At 56.5% G+C, this 23,593-nt stretch overlaps 1 protein-coding gene across 1 annotated transcript in view; it reads left to right on the forward strand.

Annotated features, from left to right (window-relative positions):
• Stk10 (serine/threonine kinase 10) overlaps positions 1 to 23,593 on the forward strand; it is a 111,430-nt gene that overhangs the window by 30,967 nt on the left and 56,870 nt on the right. Inside the window, exons 3-4 of the mRNA XM_076856341.2 lie at positions 16,599 to 16,647; positions 22,239 to 22,388. Of these exons, the coding sequence (XP_076712456.2) occupies positions 16,599 to 16,647; positions 22,239 to 22,388 (199 nt within the window). The remainder of the gene's footprint in view (positions 1 to 16,598; positions 16,648 to 22,238; positions 22,389 to 23,593) is intronic.

A 23,593-nucleotide genomic window follows, 5' to 3' on the forward strand; every position in this document is an offset into this window, starting at 1 on the left:
ACTGCCCGGCATGGCAGCAAGGATTACTTAGGGCTAGCAGGAGAGAGAGAGAGAGAGAGCACGCCAGGGAGTAGCCTTTTATTGGGGAACAAGAAATTCAGGGGAGAATTCCATCCAATGAAGGTTGAAGGGGGGCCGCACTCCAAGGTCAGGGTCAGTGATTGGGCCTCCGGGGTCAGTGGTCAGTTACACCCCCACACAGACAGGTTCTCTCAACAGGAGAGGGCCGGGAAAGCTCCGACACAGCCAGAGTACCTTACACCCTAGCCGGGAGTCACCCAGTCACGTGTGAGAATGGCTCCCGACAGTGACTCAGTTATAAATGAAGTACATTTATTTAAAAAGAACCCGTATCGCCATCCTACCTGGAAATCAGAACTCAGTTGCCATAAGTAGAAAGAAACTAAGCGAGTTCTGCGGCCCCCGGCCACCCCTTTGCCTGCGAAGCCTTGGGCTGGCCGCCCCTAGGGCTCTCCTGAGCAGGAGCACGGACGGGGTCACCTGCCACCCTGGGTGCTGGGAGGTGCCCATGTTCCAACACCTGGGGCCGAGCCAGGGGCACTCTCTTGCAGGAACAGGTGCCAGGCCAGGCCCCACAGGCCAGCGGGGTGAGCACTCGGGTCCTCTGGGGGATGAGGTGGTTGAATCAGGGCTACCATGGGTGACGGGGGGGGGGGTGACAGTCTGGATCTGGACCCCATTGTCCACTGGGGAGGCAACAATCTTGCCCCTCTCAAAAGCCAACATTGCCGTCCACACCCCTCATTCTGCCAACTACACCCCTCACCTTGCCATCTACACCCCTCACTCTGCCGTCTACACCACTCACCTTGCCGTCTACGCCCCTCACTTTGCCGTCTACACCACTACCACTCACTCTGCCATCTACACCCCTCACCTTTGCCTTAACACCCCACACTTTGCTGTCTACACCACTCACTCTGCTGTCTTCACTCTCACTCTGCCATCTACACCCTCACCTTGCCGTCTACACTACTCACTCTGCCGTCTACACCCCTCACCTTGCCGTCTACACCCCTCACTCTGCCATCTACACCCCTCACCTTGCCTTCTACACCCCTCATTTTGCCGTCTACACCACTCTGCCGTCTACACGGGGCGTCTGCAGCCTTCCTGGTGTGGGAGCCTCTTCTGCTGAAATGGCCACAGGCGTCCTCGGGGGCACTGGAAAACACAGTCGCCCCTGAAAGTCAGCGAGGACCCCTAGCCCCACTCTGCGGTGGCCTGGTGCAGCCCCCGTGTCTGGACGCCGGCCCCTGCCAGATGTCCTGGTTTGGAACTGTGGACATCGGGGGTGAGACAGGTCCTGGTAGTGGGCGTTCTTGCCTCCAGGGCGTCTGGCAGTGTCCTGCCTCTGCCCATGAGTGCTAGTACCCCTTCCAACCAGCTGTGACAACCAGAAGTGTCCCTAGCTGAAGCCCAGTTCTCCTGGGCAGGCCACCCCTGGGCAAGGACCCCAGTCCTCACACGGTCAGGTGGAAGGTGTCTTCCCTGCCAGCCACAGTCCCCCCCAGCGTGTCACCTCTGTAAAATAGAGATCCTCACATCAGAGGAGTCTGTGAGCCAGCAGTCATTAAAGAAGAGAAGGGCTCTGGGTGTCGTGTCACACACCTGTGGTCCCAGCAACTTGGGAGGCCGAGGCAGGAGGATTGCAATTTTGAGGCTGACTTAAGCAATTTGGTATGACCCTGCTTTAAAATAAACAATAACAAGGGCTGGGGTGTGGCTCAGAGTGCCCCTGGCTCAATCCCGGTACCAAAAAAAAAGGAGGGCAGGTTAGAGCAGCGCTGGGCCAGGAGCCCTGGGCAGGGGCCAGCTGTCATGTCGGCCTTGGACACGCCTCTGCGTCATTTTCTGCTTCCTTGGCCCCCGCATAGGGTTCCTGTGCAGTCTGTCCTTGGTAGGTATGCATCGGGGACAGGAAATGGGGCAGGACCTGAGCGCTGGCCCTGGAGGGCAGGAGCCTGCTCGCAGAGAGCAGCGGAGCCCAGCTCACTGACACTCCTGAAGCTGTCCAGTGCCAGGCTTGCTGGCACCGCGGGTCCCTGCAGTGCCGGATCTTCTGAGTCAGTACCCCTGCAAAGAGGAAGAGCAGATCCTGGGGTCACAGCTGGGCGAGGGCGGGAGGAGCCACTGTCCACAGCTGTCCACCGCTGTCCACCTAAGACCACGCCTCGCTAACCACAGTTTCTGTGGCTTGTCATCTTGGGCTGGGAGGCCGGTCACTGATCCCTGACAGATACTGCGTAAAGAGTGTAAAGAGAACATGCCGTAGGAGCAGCTCAGCCGCTGGTGAAGGCCTGGAACCGACCTGTAACCACTAGCGGGGGGATGGCCAGGGCACAGCTGGCGGGAGGAGAGCCCTGGTGCCCAGCACAGTGGGGCGACCTCAGATGGCGATGTGAACTGCGTGTTTCGGGAGTCGGTGGGGAGGATCTGACTGCTCCAAAACACAGGAGTGATGGACGTTTGGGTGATGGCTACGGCGGTCACCCTGGTCTGATCATCACACGGATGGCACATCGTACCCCACAAATATCTAGAAATGATAATGTGTCAATTTGGGGGAAAAGGTGGGGCAGAGTGGGGGAAAGTGGCTCCTTGCGGGACAAAGTATCGGGAACCTGTGTCCTGTGCCGTCCTTTGCCACCAGGGGGGCTGCTGGGGTCCCCGGGGGCTTGCACCCAGTCTCCTCTTGTTCTGCCCCATTATCTGCAGTTCTGAATTCTGGGTGCTTGGTCACCCGCATGGCCCAGTGCAGCCCTTCTGGGTGGCGGTGTGGGTCGGGGCCCTTTGAATGGGCATTGGGGCCCTGTCCCTCCTGCGGCTCCCTGACGTTGGCCAGGCCCTTCCTCCCTCCTGTCAGGGCTGTGGGTCCCCACGTTTGGGACACACACACTGGCACTTCTTCGTGAGCTGAGCACAGCTCCCTGTCCCTTGAGATAGGTGTATTGTGACCTTATTGCCATCCCTGTTCACAGATGGGGACCCCAGGCACAGGGAGGTGTGTGGGCTGGATGTGCTTCCTGGGCCGGGCCATGGTCCCCAGGGGCAGTGTGGCCTTGTGGTGTGGGGCCCAGTGTGAGGTTCGCAGCTTCCTGGGGTGCTGTGCTCCGAGGGTCCCTGCTGGCCTCCGGGGCGGGTCACATCCCGGGAGAGGGCTGTTCTGGCCCCGCCGTCTCCGCATCAGCCTGGACCTTACAGTCGGCATCCAGTGGAGCCCAGGGGCCTGGTGGGCTGAAGGTCTGCAGTGCCAGCCCCCGAGCACCTTCCTGCATGGCATCTGCGCACAGGGAGGGGCGCCGTGGCCCCTGTGGACAGGCACATGCCTGCAGGTCTGCCCTCCCACGCTTCTGCCTGGGCCCTGGGGCCAGCGGGCAGCAGATCCCAGGGCTGAGAGGACGGCGGGGTTGGGGCAGGGCCGACGGGGCTGGCTTCTGCCTTCCTCAGGTTCCTCGGGCTGCTCTTCCTTGTGGCCACTCCCAGCTGACCTCTCAGGAGGCCTGGGGCTGGGTGTCCTCTGTGGACAGGTCTGTCCTCATGGTGACAGTGCCTCGTGCCCTGGCATTCCACAGCCATGACCTCATGCGGCTGGACTCTGCTCCCTCCAGCAGGCGGGGCAGCCCTGCTCATTCAGAGGATGCTGGTCGCAGGACACAGTGTCCTTGGAGGCGTGGACTGGCTCTCTGCCTTCCTCAGGTCAGGCTTGAGTCTGAAGAGGCAGGTCTAGTAATTACTCCCACTTTACAGGTGAGCAAACCGAGGCGGGTCTCGGGTGGCCCCTCCCCCAGCCACGCTGCGGATTAGTGTCAGGCCAGAACCAGGCACGTCATTTGGAGCTGGGACCCTGCCAACTGAGCTCACTCGGGTGCTCTGGGCACTGGAGGCTCCTGTCCCTTAGGTAAAGAGCCAGGGACGCTGGGGTTGTCTGCAGGATGCAGCAGCACGAGGTGCCCATCGGATGTCACCGGCAGAGCTCACAGCCCCTCCTGGAGCTGACCAGTGTGGCTCCCACCTGCACGGCCCACTGCCCTGTGTTGCCACCCCTCCCTTGCCACATCCTACCTGTCCCTCAAGGACCAGCTCCAGTGCTGGGAAACTCACAAACTTTGACTGGGAGTGGCTCCCGCAGGGGACCTCCCTGTGCACACTTAGCCTGAGGGATGAGGCTCACTGTGACAGCACTATCCCTGGCAGAGCTGGGTAGGGGATGGTGGCCGGCCAGTCAGAGGGCCCCATGGCGTCTCTGCAGACACTGAGCTGCCTGACTCCTCCACCCGTCGGATGCCACCCTGATCTTGGCGTTCCCTGCATGGCAGTGTGACTCAAGCCTGGGGACTTTGACCCCAAAGCTGGTGCTCCCAGCTGCTGGGCTGGACAGTCCCTGAGGAGTTGGGCACCCCGACCTTGAGCCACCTCATGTCCATTCCAGAGATGCCTGGGTACCTGGGCCACACCTCTGCCCTCTGTGGGGTGGGGTGGCTGAGTAACCCCACCCCGGGACTCTGGCTAAGAGACAGGAATGTGCCAGGCCCAGGCTCCCGCCATGCCTTCCATGCCTTGGCAGGATGCACAAGCCCGCACCTGGAACCCAAGGTCATCCCCAGAGAAACCAGAATTCCTTCCCCAGGCTTTCTGTGAATGTGGCCTGCGGGGCGGGGTGGCACCAGGCCCAGTTCCTGCAGGCCGTGGGTGTGGGCGCCCTGCTCAATGGCCGCATTGTTGTGCTCAGAGGTGGGAGGCTCTGGACCCACCAACAAGGACTGGCAGCTGACAGGCCACACAGGGACAGGGACGACCCCACCCACAGGGACGGATTTGTGTTGACTCGGGTTTTTGGAGGCTGCCTCCGTGGCCTTCCTTCTGCAGGCCTTGGCTGAGTATCTGGAAGTGTCTGCCTCCTGCATGGATGGGGGTCAAGGCCCCAGGGACAGGGGTCTCAGGCAAGGAGGACAGGGGGCTGGGGACAGCACCCACCCCTACTTCCCTCAGAAGCAAACCCAGCGGGGTGAAGCCGCTGTCCCCTCTACACGGACCTCAGTGTATTCCTGGTTCTGAGTGAAGTTTACAGAAGGCCTGGCCCAGTCCCAGGCATATACACTAAGTGCTCAATAATGGCAGCCATCATCTCTGCTCTTGTGCATGCCAGTGGAGGCGGGGACTGCCATGCTTTTGTCCCATTTTGCTGTCAGTTATGTTGGTGACGTTATTTTGCCCTGAATTTTGGGCATCTCAAGCCACCAAAGAATTTTATTCCACATTTGCTCAGGCGCTCGACAGACATCCACTGGTCACGCACAGGTGGCCCTCTGGCCTCGTGTCTGTACTGAGCACATGCAGGCTTTCTCCTGGTCCCTACGCCACAGTCTATTGTCACTTTCCATCAGGGACTGAACATCCCGCAGGGCCCCAGAACCAGTCCTCCAGCACACTGAGGGACGACTCCTCTAGGCCCCCGCTCTGCACATGCAGAACGAGATCAGGCCTTCACAGATGTCCAATTATCAGTGACTTCAGTCCCACGAACACTACAAGGTCAGCGTTCCAAATGCCCCGACGGAGGCCCAGGAGAGCCCCACAGAAGGACCGTGACAGATCTGGGACTGTGACCAGACCTCCTGGCTGTGCCTGACTTAATTTTAGTTCCAGGAATTTGATTGACATTTACTTATTGAGCACCTGCTGTTTACCCAGTGCAGGGGCGTGGCTTCAGGAGAGGCCGAGGAGGGGAGAGAAAGGTGGGCAGCATGGGCCCCAGTTGTCTCTGGGTGGCCGGGGCTGTGGCAGGGCTGTAAAGTGATGGTAAGCCTGTGTGTGGTCCAGGCTGCCCGTATCTGGGCCGGGACATCCTGGCTCCCTTATCTCGGCTGAGCAACTCACTTGGTATGTGGTGCTGACTAGCAGGGCCGTGGGGCTGGAGCAGAGGGCCCCTTCCTGCCACCCCCAGCCTCTGAGTCCAGCCTTTGGAGCTTCCTCCTAGAGGCAGGAGGTGGGGGCGGGTGGCTGCTCTGCGTCTCTGCTGCTAAGGAGATAAACAGCGCCCACGTGGGTCCCAGTTCAGGCCCTGGCTTGGCTGCTAACTGTGTGTGACCTTAATCTTTCTGAGCCTCAGTCTTGCCATATGAGGAATGGGAACGACACACCAGCTCAGCTGACATGATTGTCACGGTTACTCCCTGCGTACCGGGCACCCACCGTCCTGAGCTCCTGGTCCCCACATTTTCCAGAATAGCCTCCTCAAAGAGCCCAGGCATGTCTCGAGCAACTAATAAAAAAATAAAATAATAATAAAAAAAAGAGCCCAGAGAGACCGAGGCCTCTGGTTGGAAGAGCTGGAAATGCTGAGGAGGCCACGGGCTTGTCGCCGAGGGCCCTGCTGAGTGACCTCCACGTTTGGCCTGCTGTCTCCCTCCACCATAGTGAGAGCCTCCTGGAGGAGTGGTTCTGTCTGCAGCGTACCGCTGCGTCCACACAGAGCTCTGAAGGAGATGTAGCAGGTGCTCAGTAAACAGGCCTTAGTGCACCAGTGTGTGTGTGGGGGGGGGACACGCAGTGCAGGGGGCAGGGGGACAGGAGGCAGGCCGGGAGAGCCAGGCCCAGGGGCCGCAGAGATGCTTGGACCACCACGTCTGCCCTGCAGTGGAAAGTTACAGGAATTTTAATGGAGGAATTTCATGGTCTGATTAATTCTTTTTTTGAGTTTGACATTTCCCCCCACATTTTTATTGGTGCATTGTGATTATACATCGTCCTGGGATCCGTGATCCGCGTCTGTACCGCACACAACATAACGATAGAATTTGGTCACTGTCGTGTCCCAGTGTGGTGTAGGTTTTTTAAAGATCAGGCAGACTTTTGAGTGGAGAGGGGATGACAGGTGGGAGGTGAGTCAAGTAGCCCTCAAGGGCGGTTTGCAGTCACGTGGTGGGGGGACGGTGCCTGGGCAGGGTGGATGGGGAGGAAGCCGTGCCTGGTGGTATGTTTTGGAGGTACGAACAATGACACTTGTTGACAGATCGTGGGGCACTCTCAGACCACCCCATATTCGTTCTCCCTTTCTTCCTTACCAACATAAGGCTCTATGACGTCAATTATGTAGCATTTATAATTTAATTGTTGTTTGAAGTGACAGTGTGCCTAATTAAAAATAAGAAAAAAACTTAAAAAAACTATTTCCTAGCTTCTCTTGCAACTAAGGGCAGCCTGGTGATCAAGTTTTGGCCAATGAGATTTAAGAGTGGCATGCTGGACAGAGATTCTGGAACACTCTTTAAAAGGAAGTGGAGCTGGATGCAATGGCGCACACTTGGGATCCCAGCGATTCCGGAGGATTTGCAAAGCTGAGGCAGGAGGATCACAAGTTTGAGGCCAGCCTCAGCAACTTAGCAAGGCCCTTACGACTTAATGAGACCCTGTCTCAAAAACAAAAAGTAAAAAGGCCTGGGGATGTAGCTCAGTGGTAAGTGCCCCCTGGGCTCAATCTCCAGTACCAAATAAATAAATAAATACATAAGAAGGGAAGTGGATCCAGCTGACAGATGAATCCCCCATTTGCTCAGAGTCACACAGCACTTTACACAGGGCCCAGCCCAAAGTTAAGCATGCAGAGGCTGCCGGGGGGCCAGGGCTGCGCTTGGTGGTAGAGCACTTGCCTAGCATGCGTGAGGCCCCAGGTTGGGTCCCAGTGCGACAGGTGTCATGAAGGGGAAAGAGGGTGGCCCAGGTTAGCTCACCTGGTAACTGCCCTACCTGGGGGGGAGCTTGGAGGCATGGAGTGCCACCATGGACCCCTGCCCACTGAATTCCCTGTGTATCACTTAGAAGGGCGGAAACTGCTGGGCATGCTCCTTGGGGTCGGCGTTTGGTCCAGAAGGGCTGATGTGGGGGAGAAGAGGGTTTGAAGATTCTGGCTCTGTCAGTCTTAAGCACTTCCTGGGTTGCTGCTGGATCTGCCCAGCTCCAGAGCAGCTTGTGTAGTGACCAGCCCAGGGCGGCGGAGAGGTCGCTGGCGGGAAGGCCTTGCTTCTGAGCTGCTGCTGGTCACGGGCCACAGCACACAGCACACTGGCCTCCTGATTGCCAGCACCAGGCAGACGGGAACTGCTGTTCCCAGGGGCTGGGACATGGTGCCTGGTGAATTCACCTGGTCATTGAAAGCCGACAGAGAGGCGGTGCAGCCGGGCTCCCGGGCAAGGCCGACCCTCTGCTGCCTGACAGCTGCTCAGCTGGAGTCCATGCCAGCCTGGTGAGCGGAGGTGTCCCGTTTCCTTTGGCCTCTGACCAGAGGAGGAAGCCAGTGGCAGCAGGCTGCCGTCAAGTCCCCCAGCGGGCACCCTCCAGAGTGTCAGAGCTGTGGTCACCAGGGAGACGTCCTCCTGGTGCTGAGGAAGGAGGCCACGTGCATGAGGACCTGCCTCCCTTGGGCAGCCAGCCCGCCTGTCCAGCTCAGGCAGACCCGCCCGTCTTGTTAAGGTATTTATTTGATTGTGGGGAGAAAACGTCCCATGAGATCTACCCCCTTAACAAAGGTTTAAGTGCACAAATACAGCTGCTGACTGGGCATGACACTGTGGGCAGGTCTCTGGACATCCTTCATCTTGCTTAACAGAAACTTCACCCCTCCCTCTCCCCCAGCCCCTGGCCATCCCGATGACACTCTTTGAGTCTATGAATTGGGTGATTTTAGATACCTCATGTGAATGCAGTCAGCAGGAATCGTCTTTGGGTGTCTGGCTTATTTCACTGAACATAATATTCTCGGGGTTCATCCATGTTGGCTCTTTTTGCAGAATTTCCTTCTTTTTAAGGTTGCATAATATTTTATTGTGTGTAGATGCCACATTTTCTTTATCCACTCGTCTGTCAGGGGACACGGAGGCTCTTCCCACATCTTGGTTTTTATGGAAAGTGCTCAGTGAATGCTGGAGTGCAGATAGCTCTGTGGGATCCTGGTTTCAGTTCTTTTGGATAAATAGACGGCTGTGGGATCGCTGGATCCTGAGTTCTTTTTTTTTTTTTTTTTTAGAGAGAGAATTTTTAATATTTATTTTCTAGTTTTTGGCGGACACAACATCTTTGTTTGTATGTGGTGCTGAGGATTGAACCCAGGCCGCACGCATGCCAGACGAGCACACTCCTGCTTGAGCCACATCCCCAGCCCCAGGATCCTGAGTTCTTGTTCTCATTTCTTAAGGACCCTCCACACTTTCTATAGCTGCTGTAGCACTGTGCCAGGGGTCCCTGGGCTGTACTCTGTCACCGACGCAGACATCCCTGCAGGCGAGAGGAGATCCTGTGCGTTTCGGAGATCAGGTGTTGTCGAGGGCGTGGTTCACAGACATTTGGCCCCTCCCAAGGTGGCTTTGCACTCTTGTTTCTGTCTCTGTTTGCTGTTGTCCCACTTAATGATGTCTTGCTTCTGTGGCTTGTACTTCTGGTGTCGTGTCCATGAGATCATGGCTACTTTTCCCCGGGTTTCCTCTAGGAGTCCGACGGTTTCTTATTTCTTAATCCACTTGGCTTTGAATCTTGTGGGTGGTGTGAGGTAGTCCAGCCTTTCTCTCCCTTGAGGACAACCAGTTTTCCCAACCCCATTTGTTGAAAAGACGGTTTCTTCTCTGTGGAAGAATCTTGGCACTTTTACCCCAAATCATCCAACCACTGTGTGAGAGTTGATCTCTGGGCTCTCTGTTCTGTTCTGTGGGTCTGTATATCGGTCTTTATTACCATACTGTACTGATTCCTGTCGCTTTGTGGTATGTTTTCAAATCAGAGAGCGTGAGACGTCCAGCTCTGTCCCTGTTTTGCAAGATCGGCTTGGCCGTAGAGGGCCCCTGGAGATTCCATATGAACTCAGAATGGAGTTTTCTATATTTACAGAAGATGCTGTTAGGATTTGATAGGGATAGTGCTGAATTCATAGATCACGTTGGGTCACACTGTGACATCTTAACTACACTGAGTCTTCTGGTCCACGAACCTGGGTGTCTTTGTACTTGTTTGTGTCATTGATTTCTTTCAGCAACATTTTGTAGTTTTTGAAACACAGGTCTTTCACCTCCCTGGTTGTTTATTCTTTCTTTGCATGTATTTAGGAAGGCTGCCTAGGTATTCTACGTGCTTTTTTCTTTTTGATTCTATCATGGATAGAAGTGTTTTCTTAATTCCTTTTTGTTTTATTAATTGAAAATGTGTGGAAACACCAGATGACTTGTGGGTACTGATTTCATGTCCTGCAACTTTGCTAAATTTACTTATTCATTCTGTTTGCTTATGCAATCTTTAGGGTTTTCCACATAAAAGATGATGTTATCTGTAAACAGATGATTTTACTCCTTTCTAATTTGGGTTCCTTTTATTTCTTTTTCTTCCTAATAGTTCTGGCTAGGACTTCTAGTACTACACTAAAGAGAGCTAGTGAAAAGGACACCATTGCCTTTCTCCTAATTGTAGAAAACAAGCTTTCAGTCTTTCACTGTGTTTTATTCTTTGCAGTGTGGGGGGCTGAACCCAGGGCCTCGTGTGTGCTAGGCAAGTCCTCTACCACTCAGTGTCACCCGGCCCCTTTTTCTCTATGACAAGATGTTCCTCACCTTGCTCTTGATCTTGAGGAAGGGTTCAGTCTTTCACCATTAAGTATGATGCTAGCTTTTGCCAAATGCTTTTTCTGCATTAAGATGATGGTGTGTTTCCCCTTCACACTGTTGATGTGGTATACAACATCAATAGACATTTGTATGTTAAGCCATCCTTGCATTCCTGGTATAAATCCCACTGGGTCATGCTGAATGTGATTTGCTGGTATTTTGTTGAGTATTTTTAAAAATATTTTTTAGTTGTAGATGGACACAATACCTTTACTTTATTTTTAATTTAATTTTTTTTTTAACAGCACATCAAAATTTCCTTTTGGGCTGGGAATGTGGCTCAAGCGGTAGCACGCTCTCCTGGCAGGCGTGCAGCCTGGGTTCAATCCTCAACACCACATACAAAGATGTTGTGTCTGCCGAAAACTAAAAAAAGAAAAAAAAAAGAAAAAAAAATATAAAATTCTCTCTCTCTCTTAAAAAAAATTTCTGAAAACCAGAAAATCTAATTATCTACTCTAATTATTACACTCTAATCAAACTATCCAATATTCTCTTTACATCTCTTCCAGTTCCTGAGTTTTATTTCAGATTTCAGGCTTTTAAAATCCACAGGAAGACTTGAGACTTATTGGTACTTCTTTGAGTCAAACAGAAAAGTAAAACTAAAGTATATTGAAATCACTATGCACATTTTAACTGCTCAGATTCCTTATAAATTACTGGCATTAAGGCATGAAGGGATCCCCAACACCAAAAAAAAAAAAAAGGAAGCAAAAGAATAAAGACATCACAGAACTCCTACATAAGCTATTCAGAATCATTGGTATGCAGTCTAAGCATAGAAAAGTGTGCCTAAAATCACCATCATGAAGAACAAGTACGATTTACACCTATATTGACTCTGTGTCCTACTCATACCCTATTCTAGCATTCTCAGAAGGATCCCATCCGTGATATACGCAAAAACTGCAGGTACATTTGAATGGTACCCTTCGTGATTCACTCTGAACTTCCTTAAGATTGTTGTCTCTTTCTTGTTCTCCTTGAAGTCTTAGGAGAGATCTCCATCTTGCCACACGGTCTTTCCGTGCAGATAACAACGTCCGGACTCCTCACGGCCTGTTGGGAAAGCCCCCTCTGACCTCCCGCAAGGCCCTCTCACTCCTGTCCAGAGGTTGGGGTGGACCTTCTGGCAGAGGGGACGGCGGGCATTTAGCACAAGGATTCAGAGTCAAGTCATGAAGTTGCTTTATTAGCATTTCTGAACTCACCAGATGAGATTCCACCGAATTTTCTTCATCTTCAGACATCGGAAAAGACTCCTGGATCGAGGTTGGGTTAAATTTTTGCAATGGGTCTATTGGGAGATGAGCAGAACCCTCAAAAAAGTTGCTCCCATTGTTGCTTGGGAGGAAAAAAAAACCAAAAACCTGTAGCCCTGACACTAAAACCTCAAACTTCAACAGCTGATGAGACGAGTGGAGCCAATCTGAAAATTCAGGTCTGGTTTCCTTTTAAATCACAGATAAATCCCTTTACTTCATTTATTTATTTTTACGTGGTGCTGAGGATCGAACCTACGTGCGAGGCAGGTGCCCTACCACTGAGCCCCAGCCTCAGCCCCAGCCCTGTTGAGTGTTTTTGAAACCCTTGCAATGCTCCACCCTCCCCCGGTCTGTTCTTCATGCCACCCTGCCTCTGCTCTTGCTGGGCTCTGCCTGCCCTGTCCTTGCCTTTTAAACACCCAGCCTGGATGTGCCTCTTCCAGGAAGCTGTTTGCCTGCTGTTCGCACAGGCCTCTGGGTAGCAGTCACTGGGTGCCTACACCACTCCTTTCCGCACCCTCCTCTGCTGTGGTCTTGGGCAGAGGCCTGTCTGTTTCCTCCTGGGTCCCCAGCACCCGGGTTTGTCACCGATTAGGAGCTCAGTGTTTATTAATCCAATACTACTTTGTGGGCTCTGCTTTGCGTAGCAGTGTGGGGCTTCTGAGGGACACTCAGTTGATACTTGTTGATGCATTAAACTGACCACAGACCTCAGTTCTCCAGGCCCTGGGAAAGCCCTGAGCACCACAACAGTCGAACACATTGATTGAATAAAATGTGTCAGATATATAGAAGTACAGCTTGCAGTCGTTCGAGTGCAAACGCTCCCATTCTGTTTATTAAGCATGCAATTTAAGACCTTCCCCAAGGCATCGAGATTATTAGCTTATTTGCATATATTACTATCATTATTGTGGTCACCTCTCCATGTAGGTGGGGGACTGGTTCAGGATCCCATGGGTGCCAAAGCCCACAGATGCTCAAGATCCTTACATAAAACTGCCCAGTGTTTGCATAGAACGTACGCATCTCTCCCAGGTGCTTTAAACCCTCTCTGGATTACCTGGACCACCTAATACAAGGCCAGCGCTGTGTGAGAAGTTGTTACACCGAGTAGCTTAGGGAATGAGGACAAGAAAGAGCTCTTTATGTGTTTAGTATAGGTGCATTTTTTCCCTGAGATTTTTTTTTTTTCCTTTTTAATCTGAAATTGGTGGATTCATGGCAGCAGAATCCATAGACAAGAAAGGCCAACTACTTTATTTATTCTATTGAGATTATTATTTTTACTAATTAAATCCCACGTGTTTCTGTGGAAACTTGATGAGTTAGTTCATAACACTAGTGCCCGCTGCCCTGGGACACCAAGTTGAAGGTCAAAGACCCACCTGCTGAAGCATGGAGCAAGGTATGAGAATCAAACCAAAGCTAAGGTTTGACTTCAGACTTTTGCTCTGAGCTTCCCAGCAGCCAAGGCCAAAATAAGAAAAGGGAAGCAGGTTTTCAGAATGTGCCATCTTTCTTGGAAAAGGCTGGGGCCCGGGGATGTTGGGTAAGGGTGTTGTGCAAGGGACAGTGTCACTGGGAGATGCAGGACCGCCTGGTTCTGCATCTTATACTGACTCTCCTCGTTGCTGAGGGAGTGTTGACAGGTTGTTGTTCTTGGCAGGTTCCGGGGCTGAGAGCCCGCTGTGGTTAAGAGATCCAGCAGGCTCGGCCTCCATGCTGGGCTCCCCTGCTGGGAACTCACTCACCTGGAGGCAGAGATTAGTGCCGCTTTGCCGGTGAGGAAACTGAGACTCAGGGAGATGGACTTATCCAAGGTCACCCAGTCATTTAAGTGACACTGTGGGAGCTGAACCTGTCTAGTGCCATTTCCTTTTTGATGACTGAGTTAGAGGAGACGGCGGGGCGTGTCTGGCCCTGTGCCTCACCACATAGCAAAATGGGTCTGTTGATTTTAAGCACCCCCTTGTCTGACCCCCATCCGGGCTCCTCACCGGGTCTGGGTCAGGTCTGGGGATGGAGCTTCAAGACCTGCACGGATTCAGTGGGCCCGCCCACGAGTGTTTGCTCCTGTTGGCATTTTTTTCTGGGTGAGAGGAGAGGGGGCAGCTTTCATGGAGTTTCAAAAAAGCAAAGCAGAAACAAACAGAAAAATTAAAAGGGCCCGCCTGAGCGGCAGGAAGGAGCCACAGGACGGACCGCAGTGACGGAGCCCCAGTCGGGCTAGGCAACCAGTGAGCCCAGACGAGCTCCTGCTCCCGGGAGGGTCAGGACACCTCCGTCCCACCCTGCAGTCACTGGGCCATTGAGTGTCCCTGCGTGGTGACGAGTGTCGCTCTTTTCCACCGCTGCCTTTACAGCTGCTGTTTTAAGCGGTCAGTGTCTTGTCCCTCCTTGTGCAGCTGAGAGTCCCTCCAAGGCGTGACATGCTGTGCCTGGAGAGGCGCGAGGCCACACCCAGGCACTCTGCCGGCCCCTGGGACGGAAGCCAGGCTGGCTAGGGGCGTGAGTGGCTCAGGGAAGGAGGCGCCTGTCCCCGGGTGCACACGTTAGCAAGAGACCACACGTCTCTGGTGACTTCTGTTGGAGGGTGGCAGGTCACTGTCAGCTTAGAGAGAAGTCATGGGAAGCTGAGGTCAGCCCTGATGTTGAAGGGGCAGGACCAGCAGCCTGAGGACCTCCCTGGTGGGCACCCTGCCACTCTGGGTCCTGGCACGCAGTGCTCCCAGCACCCGGCACCCTGGCGGGGCCGGGCTGTCCTGATACTCCTGAAACCCGGCACCTTGTCCCCTGGCCCCTGTTTGACCCCTTTGGTTTCTTGCGTCCCAGCGTGGCTTCTCCCACACACCCAGCGGCTGCAGTTGACCTCCTGCAACGAGGAGGCAGGCTCAGGGGGACAAAGTGACTGACTGGCTCTGTCTCTGCTGAGCTGAGCTGTAGGCACTGGGAGTCGGAGGCCAGGGAGGGACCCTGGGAGTCGGAGACCAGAAGGGGACTCTGGGAGTCGGAGGCCAGGAGGGGACTCTGGGAGTTGGAGGCCAGGAGGGGACTCTGGGAGTCGGAGGCCAGGAGGGGATTCTGGGAGTCGGAGGCCAGGGGGGAACTCTGGGAGTCGGAGGCCAGGAGGGGACTCTGGGAGTCGGAGGCCAGGGGGGAACTCTGGGAGTCGGAGGCCAGGGGGGGGACTCTGGGAGTCGGAGGCCAGGAGGGGACTCTGGGAGTCGGAGGCCAGGAGGGGACTCTGGGAGTCGGAGGCCAGGGGGGAACTCTGGGAGTCGGAGGCCGGGGGGGGACTCTGGGAGTCGGAGGCCGGGGGGGGACTCTGGGAGTCGGAGGCCAGGGGGGGATTCTGGGAGTCGGAGGCCAGGGGGGCACCCTGGGAGGCGTGGGGTCCTGGCACTATGCCCATGGAAGGAAGAGAAGAGGGCATCTCTGCACTTAGGAGCCCAAGTGCCCAGAAGACTGAAGATGAGTGTGGACCAGGAGGGAGGGCCCTGGGCTGCTGCCCACATTTAGTGACAGGAAGCCCCTGAAAAGCCAGCCATACCCTGGAGCCCAGCCCCCACCAGACTCCGTGGCCACCCCTGCTCCTCTTTGGGGACCCCTGGAGTCCTGGCCACTCCTCCCTCCTCTGTGGAGGCCCCCACCAGCCCCTGTGGCCACTCCTCCTTCCCTGGCTGGAGGGCTGGCCTGAGTCCAGTTGGGTCATGCTGAGGGCTGCTTTCCTGTTTAGAGAGTGGGCCTCCTTGACCTACCGGGCAGGCTCTGCCTCCGCTGAGCTGAGTTGCAGGCACTGGGAGTAGGAGGCCAGGGGGTACTCTAGGAGTCGGAGGCCAGGGGGGAACCCTGGGAGTTGGAGGCCGGGGGGACCCTGGGAGTAGGAGGCCAGGAGGGGACCCTGGGAGTCAGAGGCCAGGAGGGGACTCCGGGAGGCTGGGGGTCCTGGCGCTATGCAGGAAGGAAGAGGAGGGGGCATCTCTTCAATTAGGAGCCCAAGTGCCCAGGAAACTGAAGATGAGTGTGGACTGGGAGGGCAGCTGCCCATGGCCTGTGTCACTGGATTGTCCTTCCTTGCTTGTTCCCTGCACTAGGCTGGGAGCCTTTCCCTGCTTGGGTGGATGACGGGGAGGAATGAGTGGCCTGGGGCTGGAGCCTGCGTTCTCTCCAGGGCCTGGCACTGAACCGTCCATGTGGCCGTGGTCAGGCCTGTCCCTTCCGGGCCTTGGTCTCTCCGTCTGAGCTGAGCCCCGAGGCCCTGATGCTCTGGTTTTCTGGGTTGGCGAGGGCTGGGCTCCGCGGGTTGGACAGGGCAAGAGACAGGTGCTGGCCCTGGGAGGACGAGGCTGATCCGGGGAGGGCTGGGCAGGCGTCCTCGAGGCCCTTGACTGGGAACCTGGAGAGGGACAGGCGGGCTCCGGACCTCTCCCTCTCCCAGGTTCAAAATGCGGGACAGGTCTGGCTGAGAGACCCGTGTCTGCAGCTCTGCGTTCCTGTGGGGACTTTACTTTGCTTTTTCTGGACACTGGAGCTCCCAGGCCCCTCTTGGGCTGCAGCCTCCTGGGAGGGCCAGGCAGGGAGGCTGGGGCAGGTCAGCTCCCCTGGGGGGCAGGACGCCCTAAACCCTGCTCACGGTTGTCCTGTCCTGTGCTCTCTGCAGATCATGATCGAGTTCTGCCCCGGGGGAGCGGTGGACGCCATCATGCTGGGTAAGTCGTCCTGGGCCGGGCAGGGCACTGTCAGGGACGGGAGGATTCACCAAGTCCTGTGGGACCCCTGCATGGTTCTCCTCAGACCAAGCACCTCCCTGTGCCATCCCCTTGTGGGGACAAGCTGGGGCTTCTTGGAGAGAATTGTGGGCATCTATTGGAAGACTAGCCCTTCCCCTTCAAAACCCGTGTGTCCTCAAACTGGTCCCTCACCCTCTCAGCTCTCTTGGCTGTGAGATGGGTGTGGTGCCTCCCTCTCCCACCACACAACACTCTCGGGAGTGAGAATGAGGCAACTTAGGGGGTTCCTTGAAAGTGGGAGGTCACTGTCTGAGTCCGTGTTCTGCTGCTATAACAGAATGCCTGAGACGGGATGATTTATCAAGAACAGAGGTTTATTTGACTCAGGGTTCTAGAGGCTGGAAGTCCAAGAGCTTGGCACAACATCTGGCAAGGGCCGTTTTGTGTGTCATCGTGGTGGAAGGTGGAGGGCAAGAAGGCCTGTGTGAGAGAGAGCAAGAGAAGAGCCATGCTGAACCCTTATCAGGAATCCCCTTCTGTGATGACCACGCCACCCCATGACAGTGCCATTAGTCCACATGAGAGCGTCACCGTCCAGAGCCCATCTCCCCACACTGTTGCCCTGGGGACCCCATTTCCAGTGCACAGACTTTGGAGGACACACTCAATCCATAGTGTCCACCCATTTGTAAACGCTTATCGGGTCTCGAGGCCCTGGGCCAGCTTGAGCAAATTGGTCATCACCATTACTCTCTGTGTCCAATCCATAACAAAAAATACCCAAGGCCGATACTTTATAAAGAAAAGAGGTTTCCTCAAGCTCACAGTTTTGGCCTCTGGTGAGGAACCTCTGGTGGATGGTGTCACGGTGCCGGGAGCAGGTGTGGAAGACACCAGGTGGTGATCCAGGAAGCCACAGAGGTCAGGGGACAGCCTTACTCTTTTCATGACAACTTGCTCTTGCAAGAACTCACCCTTTGAGACCAGGTTCACTCCTGCTGAAGGTGGAGCCCCACTTCCCGGTCGCCTCCCGCGAGGCCCCACCTTCGGGTTCCATCCCCTCAACGTGACACACAGGGACTGGGCCTGCAGCGCGTGGACCTAGGAGGACACCCTGGGGGACGCGGCGCTGGGAGTGGTCACTGCAGGCCATGCTGTGCAGCTGCTTCCCGGGGGTTGGCCCCCTTTAGTCCCCGTGGGAGATGGGAGAGAGCATCTCTGGTTTGGCACCGAGACGTTGCGGAGCTCGTCCTCGTCACACAGCAGAACTGAGATGTGACCCGGGTCTGGGAGACCCTCACCCCCGCCCGCTGCTCTCCCCACCGCCAGGGCAGGGAGCCAGCAGTGGCCAGGGTTGGTCCCCAGGAGGGAGAGTGGCAGGGTTCTGGAGTGACTCAGGAAGAGAAGCCCTCGCTGAGGGAGACCAGGGTCCCCCAGAGACCCCAGGTCCCTCCGAGGTCACCCCAAGGACCTGGAACCTCCCACGGGCCCCGCCTCTCGAGGTTCCCCATCTCACACTAGCACCCAGCCTCCCACCTGTCCAGGAGCTCCTGGGCGGCAGACATGAGAGGGAAGAGGACACAGGGCAGTGTTCCGTGGCCACCGGGTGTGCCCCACTCAGCGTCACCGGGTTCAGGGGTGGAATCCAACAGAATAAAACGATCGTTTATGTGAGTGAGACTTGCTGGGTAATAAGGAGCCAAAATTATCCAAACTGGTTTAGAGGGGGAAGTTTTTTTGGGGGGGAGTTTATTTGAACAAATAACTGGAAAGTTCAAAGAGGCCAGCTTCAGGCACAGCTTGCTCTAGGAGTTTTTAAAGGTCGACAGAGGACTTGGCCTCCTTCTCCAACCCTCCGCCCCATTGTCATGCCGGTATCGCTCTTGGTGAGGAGGTGGTCACGGGAGCTCAGCCATCATATCTGAATTCTAAGCCGCAGGATGGAGAAGAGAGGGTAGGACAGTCTCCCCCGCCCCACCTGTGCCCTGACTCTCTTGAAAGAGACCTTCTGGAGGCCCCATGTCACACTCCAGTGGCAACGCATTGATATGACAGTGACGCAGAGCTGGAGGGAGGCTAGGGGGGGGTGGGTTTGAAGCAGATGCTGCATGTTCTGCTACCAAGACAGAAGGGAGGGGAAGGACTCTCCACCGTCCCCTGGTGAAGTCTGTGTGAGGCTGGCGATGGCGGAGGCATGGAGGCCAGCGGGGGCCACGGGCAGGCCGTGCCCCACCTCGGCCAGGGTGGCCCTTGTTGGTGGCAGCAGCTGGAGGAAGATGGCCCCAACCTCCTGCAGGTAATGGTGGGAGCAGAGACCTCCTATGTCCAGGCCTAGCTGTGAGCTGCCCCCCACTGGGCATTTCCTGCCCTTGGTCCCCCGCTCCACCCAGGCCCTCTGGGCTCGGGGCTGGCCGAGGTCCACTCAGGCTCCCATTCTCCTAGCCAAGGGCACGGGAGTGGCCTTCTGTGGGATGTGGAGAATGCTCAGGTGGCCGGTCCCCATGTGGCTGCCACACCTTGCCAGCCCCGAAACGTGGGCTGGGAACCCTGCTCAGGGGAGGCTGGGGTCGGAGGCCCAGGTCCCCCTGCAGGGCTGCAGTCTCGTGGTTTTAGTGAGCGGGAGGCAGTCACGTACTGCTGTGTAATCAGGGCTCTTCTTGAGATTTATTGGACTCAAAAGTCCATGTCGTGTCGGAGTGCAGCTTTATGAGGTTCTAGAAAATGTCCTTGTATGGTAGGAGTCCAGTTTAAGAGGCTCCAGACCAAGGCACAGTGAGAGGGACAAGGTAGGGGCCACTTAGGGCCTGGGAGTGGAGGAAAGGTTGGTTCAGAGGAGGCGGGGAGGCTGGGGGGGCAGGAAGCCATCCACAGGCAGATTGTGGCGGGGTCTGTGATACACAGTGTGTCAGACTCACAGAGCTGTGCACCCCCATAAAGCAAAGGTACCCTTCGCAGGTCGCACCTGAATGAGCCCATCCCGCCCACCCCATGGGTGGTATTGAAGACTAGGTGGAAGGAGGCACGGATCCTTAATCTCGTACCTGTTGTATTTTAAGGACTTAAAAAATGGTGGCACAAAAAAAAAAAAAAAAAGATTGTGGCAAAGCTGGTCATTCCAGCAACTCTGGAGGCTGAGGTAGGAGGATCCCAAGTTCAAGGCCAGCCTCAGCAACTTTACAAGTACCTCAGGAACTTATGAGACCCTGTCTCGAACTAAAATAAATAAAAAGGGCTGGGGACAGACTTGATAGTAAGGAGCCCCTGGGTTCAATCCCCCAGTATCAAAAAAAAAAAAAAAAAAATGGTGGTGGTTGGCCAGGGTTGTCCTGGTCAGCAACGTCATGGCCTATTATCCCCTGCGTGCTTGTAGTCCAGCACCAGCAAGGCTATTTTTAAAATAGCTGCTGTGGGCCTTCCAGCCTGGGCTCGGCTCAGAGCCAGCAGAGCACGGCCACCTGTGTACCGTGGCCTGAGTCCCTGGTGCCCACCGTGGTCCTGTTTGATGGGCCAGGCGACAGGCTGCCAGGCTGGCTGACCTGCCAGAAGCCGCACAGCTGACGAGAGGCGGTGCCTGGGGTCCACCAGGTCCACCTGGGCTCTGGGTCGGGCCTGGCAGGGTCACAGAGGTGAAGCCAAGGGCACAGCTCGCGGGCACAGAGAGGGCCTGCCCAGAGCCCTGCTGGGCTCCTGCTCCTGAGCAGTGCCCTGGCTGTGGGACCACTCCTGGGGGCCCGGCAGGAGAGCTGAGCTCTGTGCACTCCTGGCCACCAGCAGGCGCCAGCAGGGCAGGGTTGGCCAGGGAGGCTGCAGAGCAGGGTCCTGGAGCCCTCAGCGGCCCTCAGCGCAGGGTCTTAGCTGGGCCACTCACGACGGTTGGGGGTCCCCGAGTTTTCTGCCTCCCCCCCCACCTCCACTCAGTCCACTCTGTCACCCTCCTCCCTCGTCCATCGAGTCCAGTGTCCTTCCTGGTCTCCGCCTCGGCCAGCTCTTGGCTGCTCTGGAGGGAATCCTTTTCCTTTTCCCTGTTTGTTTTTGTACCACCAGGGTTTGGACCAGGTCTCCCATGGCCAGGCAGGCCCTGGGCCCCCGAGTTTTGCCCCCAGCCTTTTTCATTTCTTATTTTGAGACAGAGTCTAAGTTGCTGAGGGTCTTGCTAAGTTGCCCGGGCTGGCCTCCAACTTGCCATCCTCCGGCCTCAGCCTTCCAAGTTGCTGGGATCACGGTGCCACCGCGCCCAGCCTCTGGGGGATTGGTAAATGTGCAGAAGTCAGATTGCGTGTCTGCCCTGCTCGGAGCTTAGCATGGGTCCCCCGCTGTATTGTGGATCTCATGCAGCCTCCGAGGCGTGGGCCACAAGCTCCTCCGGCCAGATCAGGCTCTGGCCTCCACCTGCTTCCTGTCCACCCTCCCCTCTGGCTGCACCAGGGCCTTTGCACGGGCTGCTCTTCTTTCTGGGAGTACTCTTCTCACTCCCCATCTGCTGGGCCTGTTCATCCTTTGAACCTCAGAGGGTCCCTGCTGTCTCCGAGGAGAGATGTCTGTAGTGTGTGTGTGTGTGTGTGTGTGTCCCTGGCTGCAGGCAGAAGGCTCTTGGTCATGGCCCACTGGCCCCCGAGGCCCTTCCACACCTCCTGATGCCACCACCAACAGCCCATGGACATCCTTCAGCACAGGTTTAGTGGCCTGCAGGCCTTTGCTCCTGTGGTCCCTTGACCCCGGTGCCCTGGTCCCCTTTCTCTCCTCTCAAATGCTGCTCTTCCTTCAAGACACAGCGTGGGTGGCCTCTCCTCTGGGGAGCCTCCCGTTGCCCCGACGGCTGCCCATCTGCCCCCATGTCCCTGTGCCTACTCTGCTCAGACAGCCCTTGTGGCTCTCCTGTCCCTCTCTGCAACGCTGTTCCAAGAACAGAGCCTGACAGAGTGCGTGTCAGTGTGTCCCCAAGAGTCCACGGGTGGAAACCCAGTCCCCAGACAGCGTTGATGGCACTGGAGCTGGGGCCCTGGGGAGGTGACAAGGACGCAGAGTGGCTCTGGAAGAGGAGGAGGAGGAGACCTGGAGCCAGCACCCTTGCCCTCTCGCCACCTGGCGCCCTCACGTAGTGAAGCAGCAGGAGCCCCACCAGATGCCAGCCCCCTGCCCCCCCGCCCACTTCTCGACCTCCTGAACCTTGACCCCAGACAGACAGACAGACGTCTGTTGTCCATCAGCCACCTGGTCCTGGTGCCTGTCGTAAACAGAAGGGGCCTAGGTGGCTGTGTCCTCCGGCCCAGGCTGGTTGCACGCGGCACCTCAACTCTGAAGCCAGACTCTGCTTGATCCTCGGACCTGTGTCTGCCCACCTGGGTGACCTCAAGCAAGAGGCCCTCTGAGCCCTGCTCACCTCCCCTGTTCATGGGCACGATGATCGTGCTGCCCGTGGGCTGGTCGTTGAGCACAGGATGGTCGACGGGTCGGTGCCAGGGGGAGCCGGGCCTCAGCGAGGGCACCATAGTGTGGGTGGCCCTGCTGGTTCTGGTGCCTGGTGTGTGGCAAGGCTCTTGGAGTTGACCGACCGTCTCCTCTGTCCCCAGAGCTGGAGCGTGGCCTCACGGAGCCCCAGATCCAGGTGGTCTGCCGCCAGATGCTGGAGGCCCTCAGCTTCCTGCACAGCAAGAGGATCATCCACCGCGACCTGAAGGCGGGCAACGTCCTGATGACCCTCGAGGGGGACATCCGGCTGGGTAAGGGCGGCCGGGTGAGGGTTGGGGTGCCCAGGGCGGGAGAGGCCGAGCAGCCGTGCCTACCTGGGCATCCTGGCTGCAGCTGCCTGCCTGGTCAGGCCTTTGCCATGGGAGGAAGCTTGGGCTTGGGATCCTCATGGTCTCTGGGATCCGGACTGGCTGTCCCCGCCCAGCCCTGGACCACAGGTTGCGTACTGTCCCCGACTGCTCATTCTAACCCAGTGGTTCTCAGCTGGGGTGATCTTGCCCCTGGGGACGCTGGGCAGTGTCTGGAGGTAACTTGGGGGTGCTGCTTGCATCCAGTGGGCAGAGGCCAGGGGTGCTGCTGGACAGCCGCTGGAGCACAGGACAAGCCTGTGCCCGCAGTGCCAAGGTGGCACACTCTGGGCTACACTCTCTGCCCCTCAGGTCTCTAGATGGCCCTGTAGCTCCCCCTATAATGCAAAGGCCACCTGGTCGTGTGGCTCAGAGAGCCGGGACAAAAGATCAGCACAGGTACGACTGTTCTCCAGAATATTCTTGGCCTTCCGTTGGTTGCCCCCACGACTGCCCCGCCGCCCTCCTCCTGGAGAAGTGGACTTCAGACTCTTCTGCCCTTTCCTTTTGCATGGCCACGTGATGCGTCTGAAATGCTACTTAAAGTGGGAAAAGGTCACAAATTTCATCATTTGATGAAAGACATTTGCTTATCATACAAAGTCCACATAGTACATGAGGTCTAAAAGAGAGTGGTAGAAATGTCCCCTGGATTCTTGTTGGCCCCAGTCATCATCCCAGACGCCTGCGCATGTCCAGGGGGTGGAAGGGTGCCGGGTGGGCATTGGAGGGAGCTGGTCCTTCCTTCCTTGTGCGCTGGACTCAGCCAGTGTCACGTTCCACGGTGTCCCCGCGCCTCTGCCCGCTCAACCCCCTGCTCCAGCACAGACCAATGCTGCCCTTCCCCGAGAGGTTACACGGGGTCTTTAAGGACACTTTAACTCTGTCCATAAGGAACTGTGCCACCACGGAGCCCCCAGGACGAGAGCCACAGGGGCAGTAATGAGGTGGGCACACCAGTCACCCCCTGTGTGCTGGCTGTGAGGGTTCAGAGAGGGCAGGGACCTTCCCTGGTGGCAGAGCTGGCAGGGACAGAGCCCAGGCTGGCCAGGGTGGCTGGCGAGGGGCAGGTGCCAGGGCAGGGAGTGCCGGGGGAGGAGGTCGGACCC

Source organism: Callospermophilus lateralis, chromosome 5, assembly GCF_048772815.1.
Source record: "Callospermophilus lateralis isolate mCalLat2 chromosome 5, mCalLat2.hap1, whole genome shotgun sequence".
NCBI classification, from domain to species: domain Eukaryota; kingdom Metazoa; phylum Chordata; class Mammalia; order Rodentia; family Sciuridae; genus Callospermophilus; species Callospermophilus lateralis.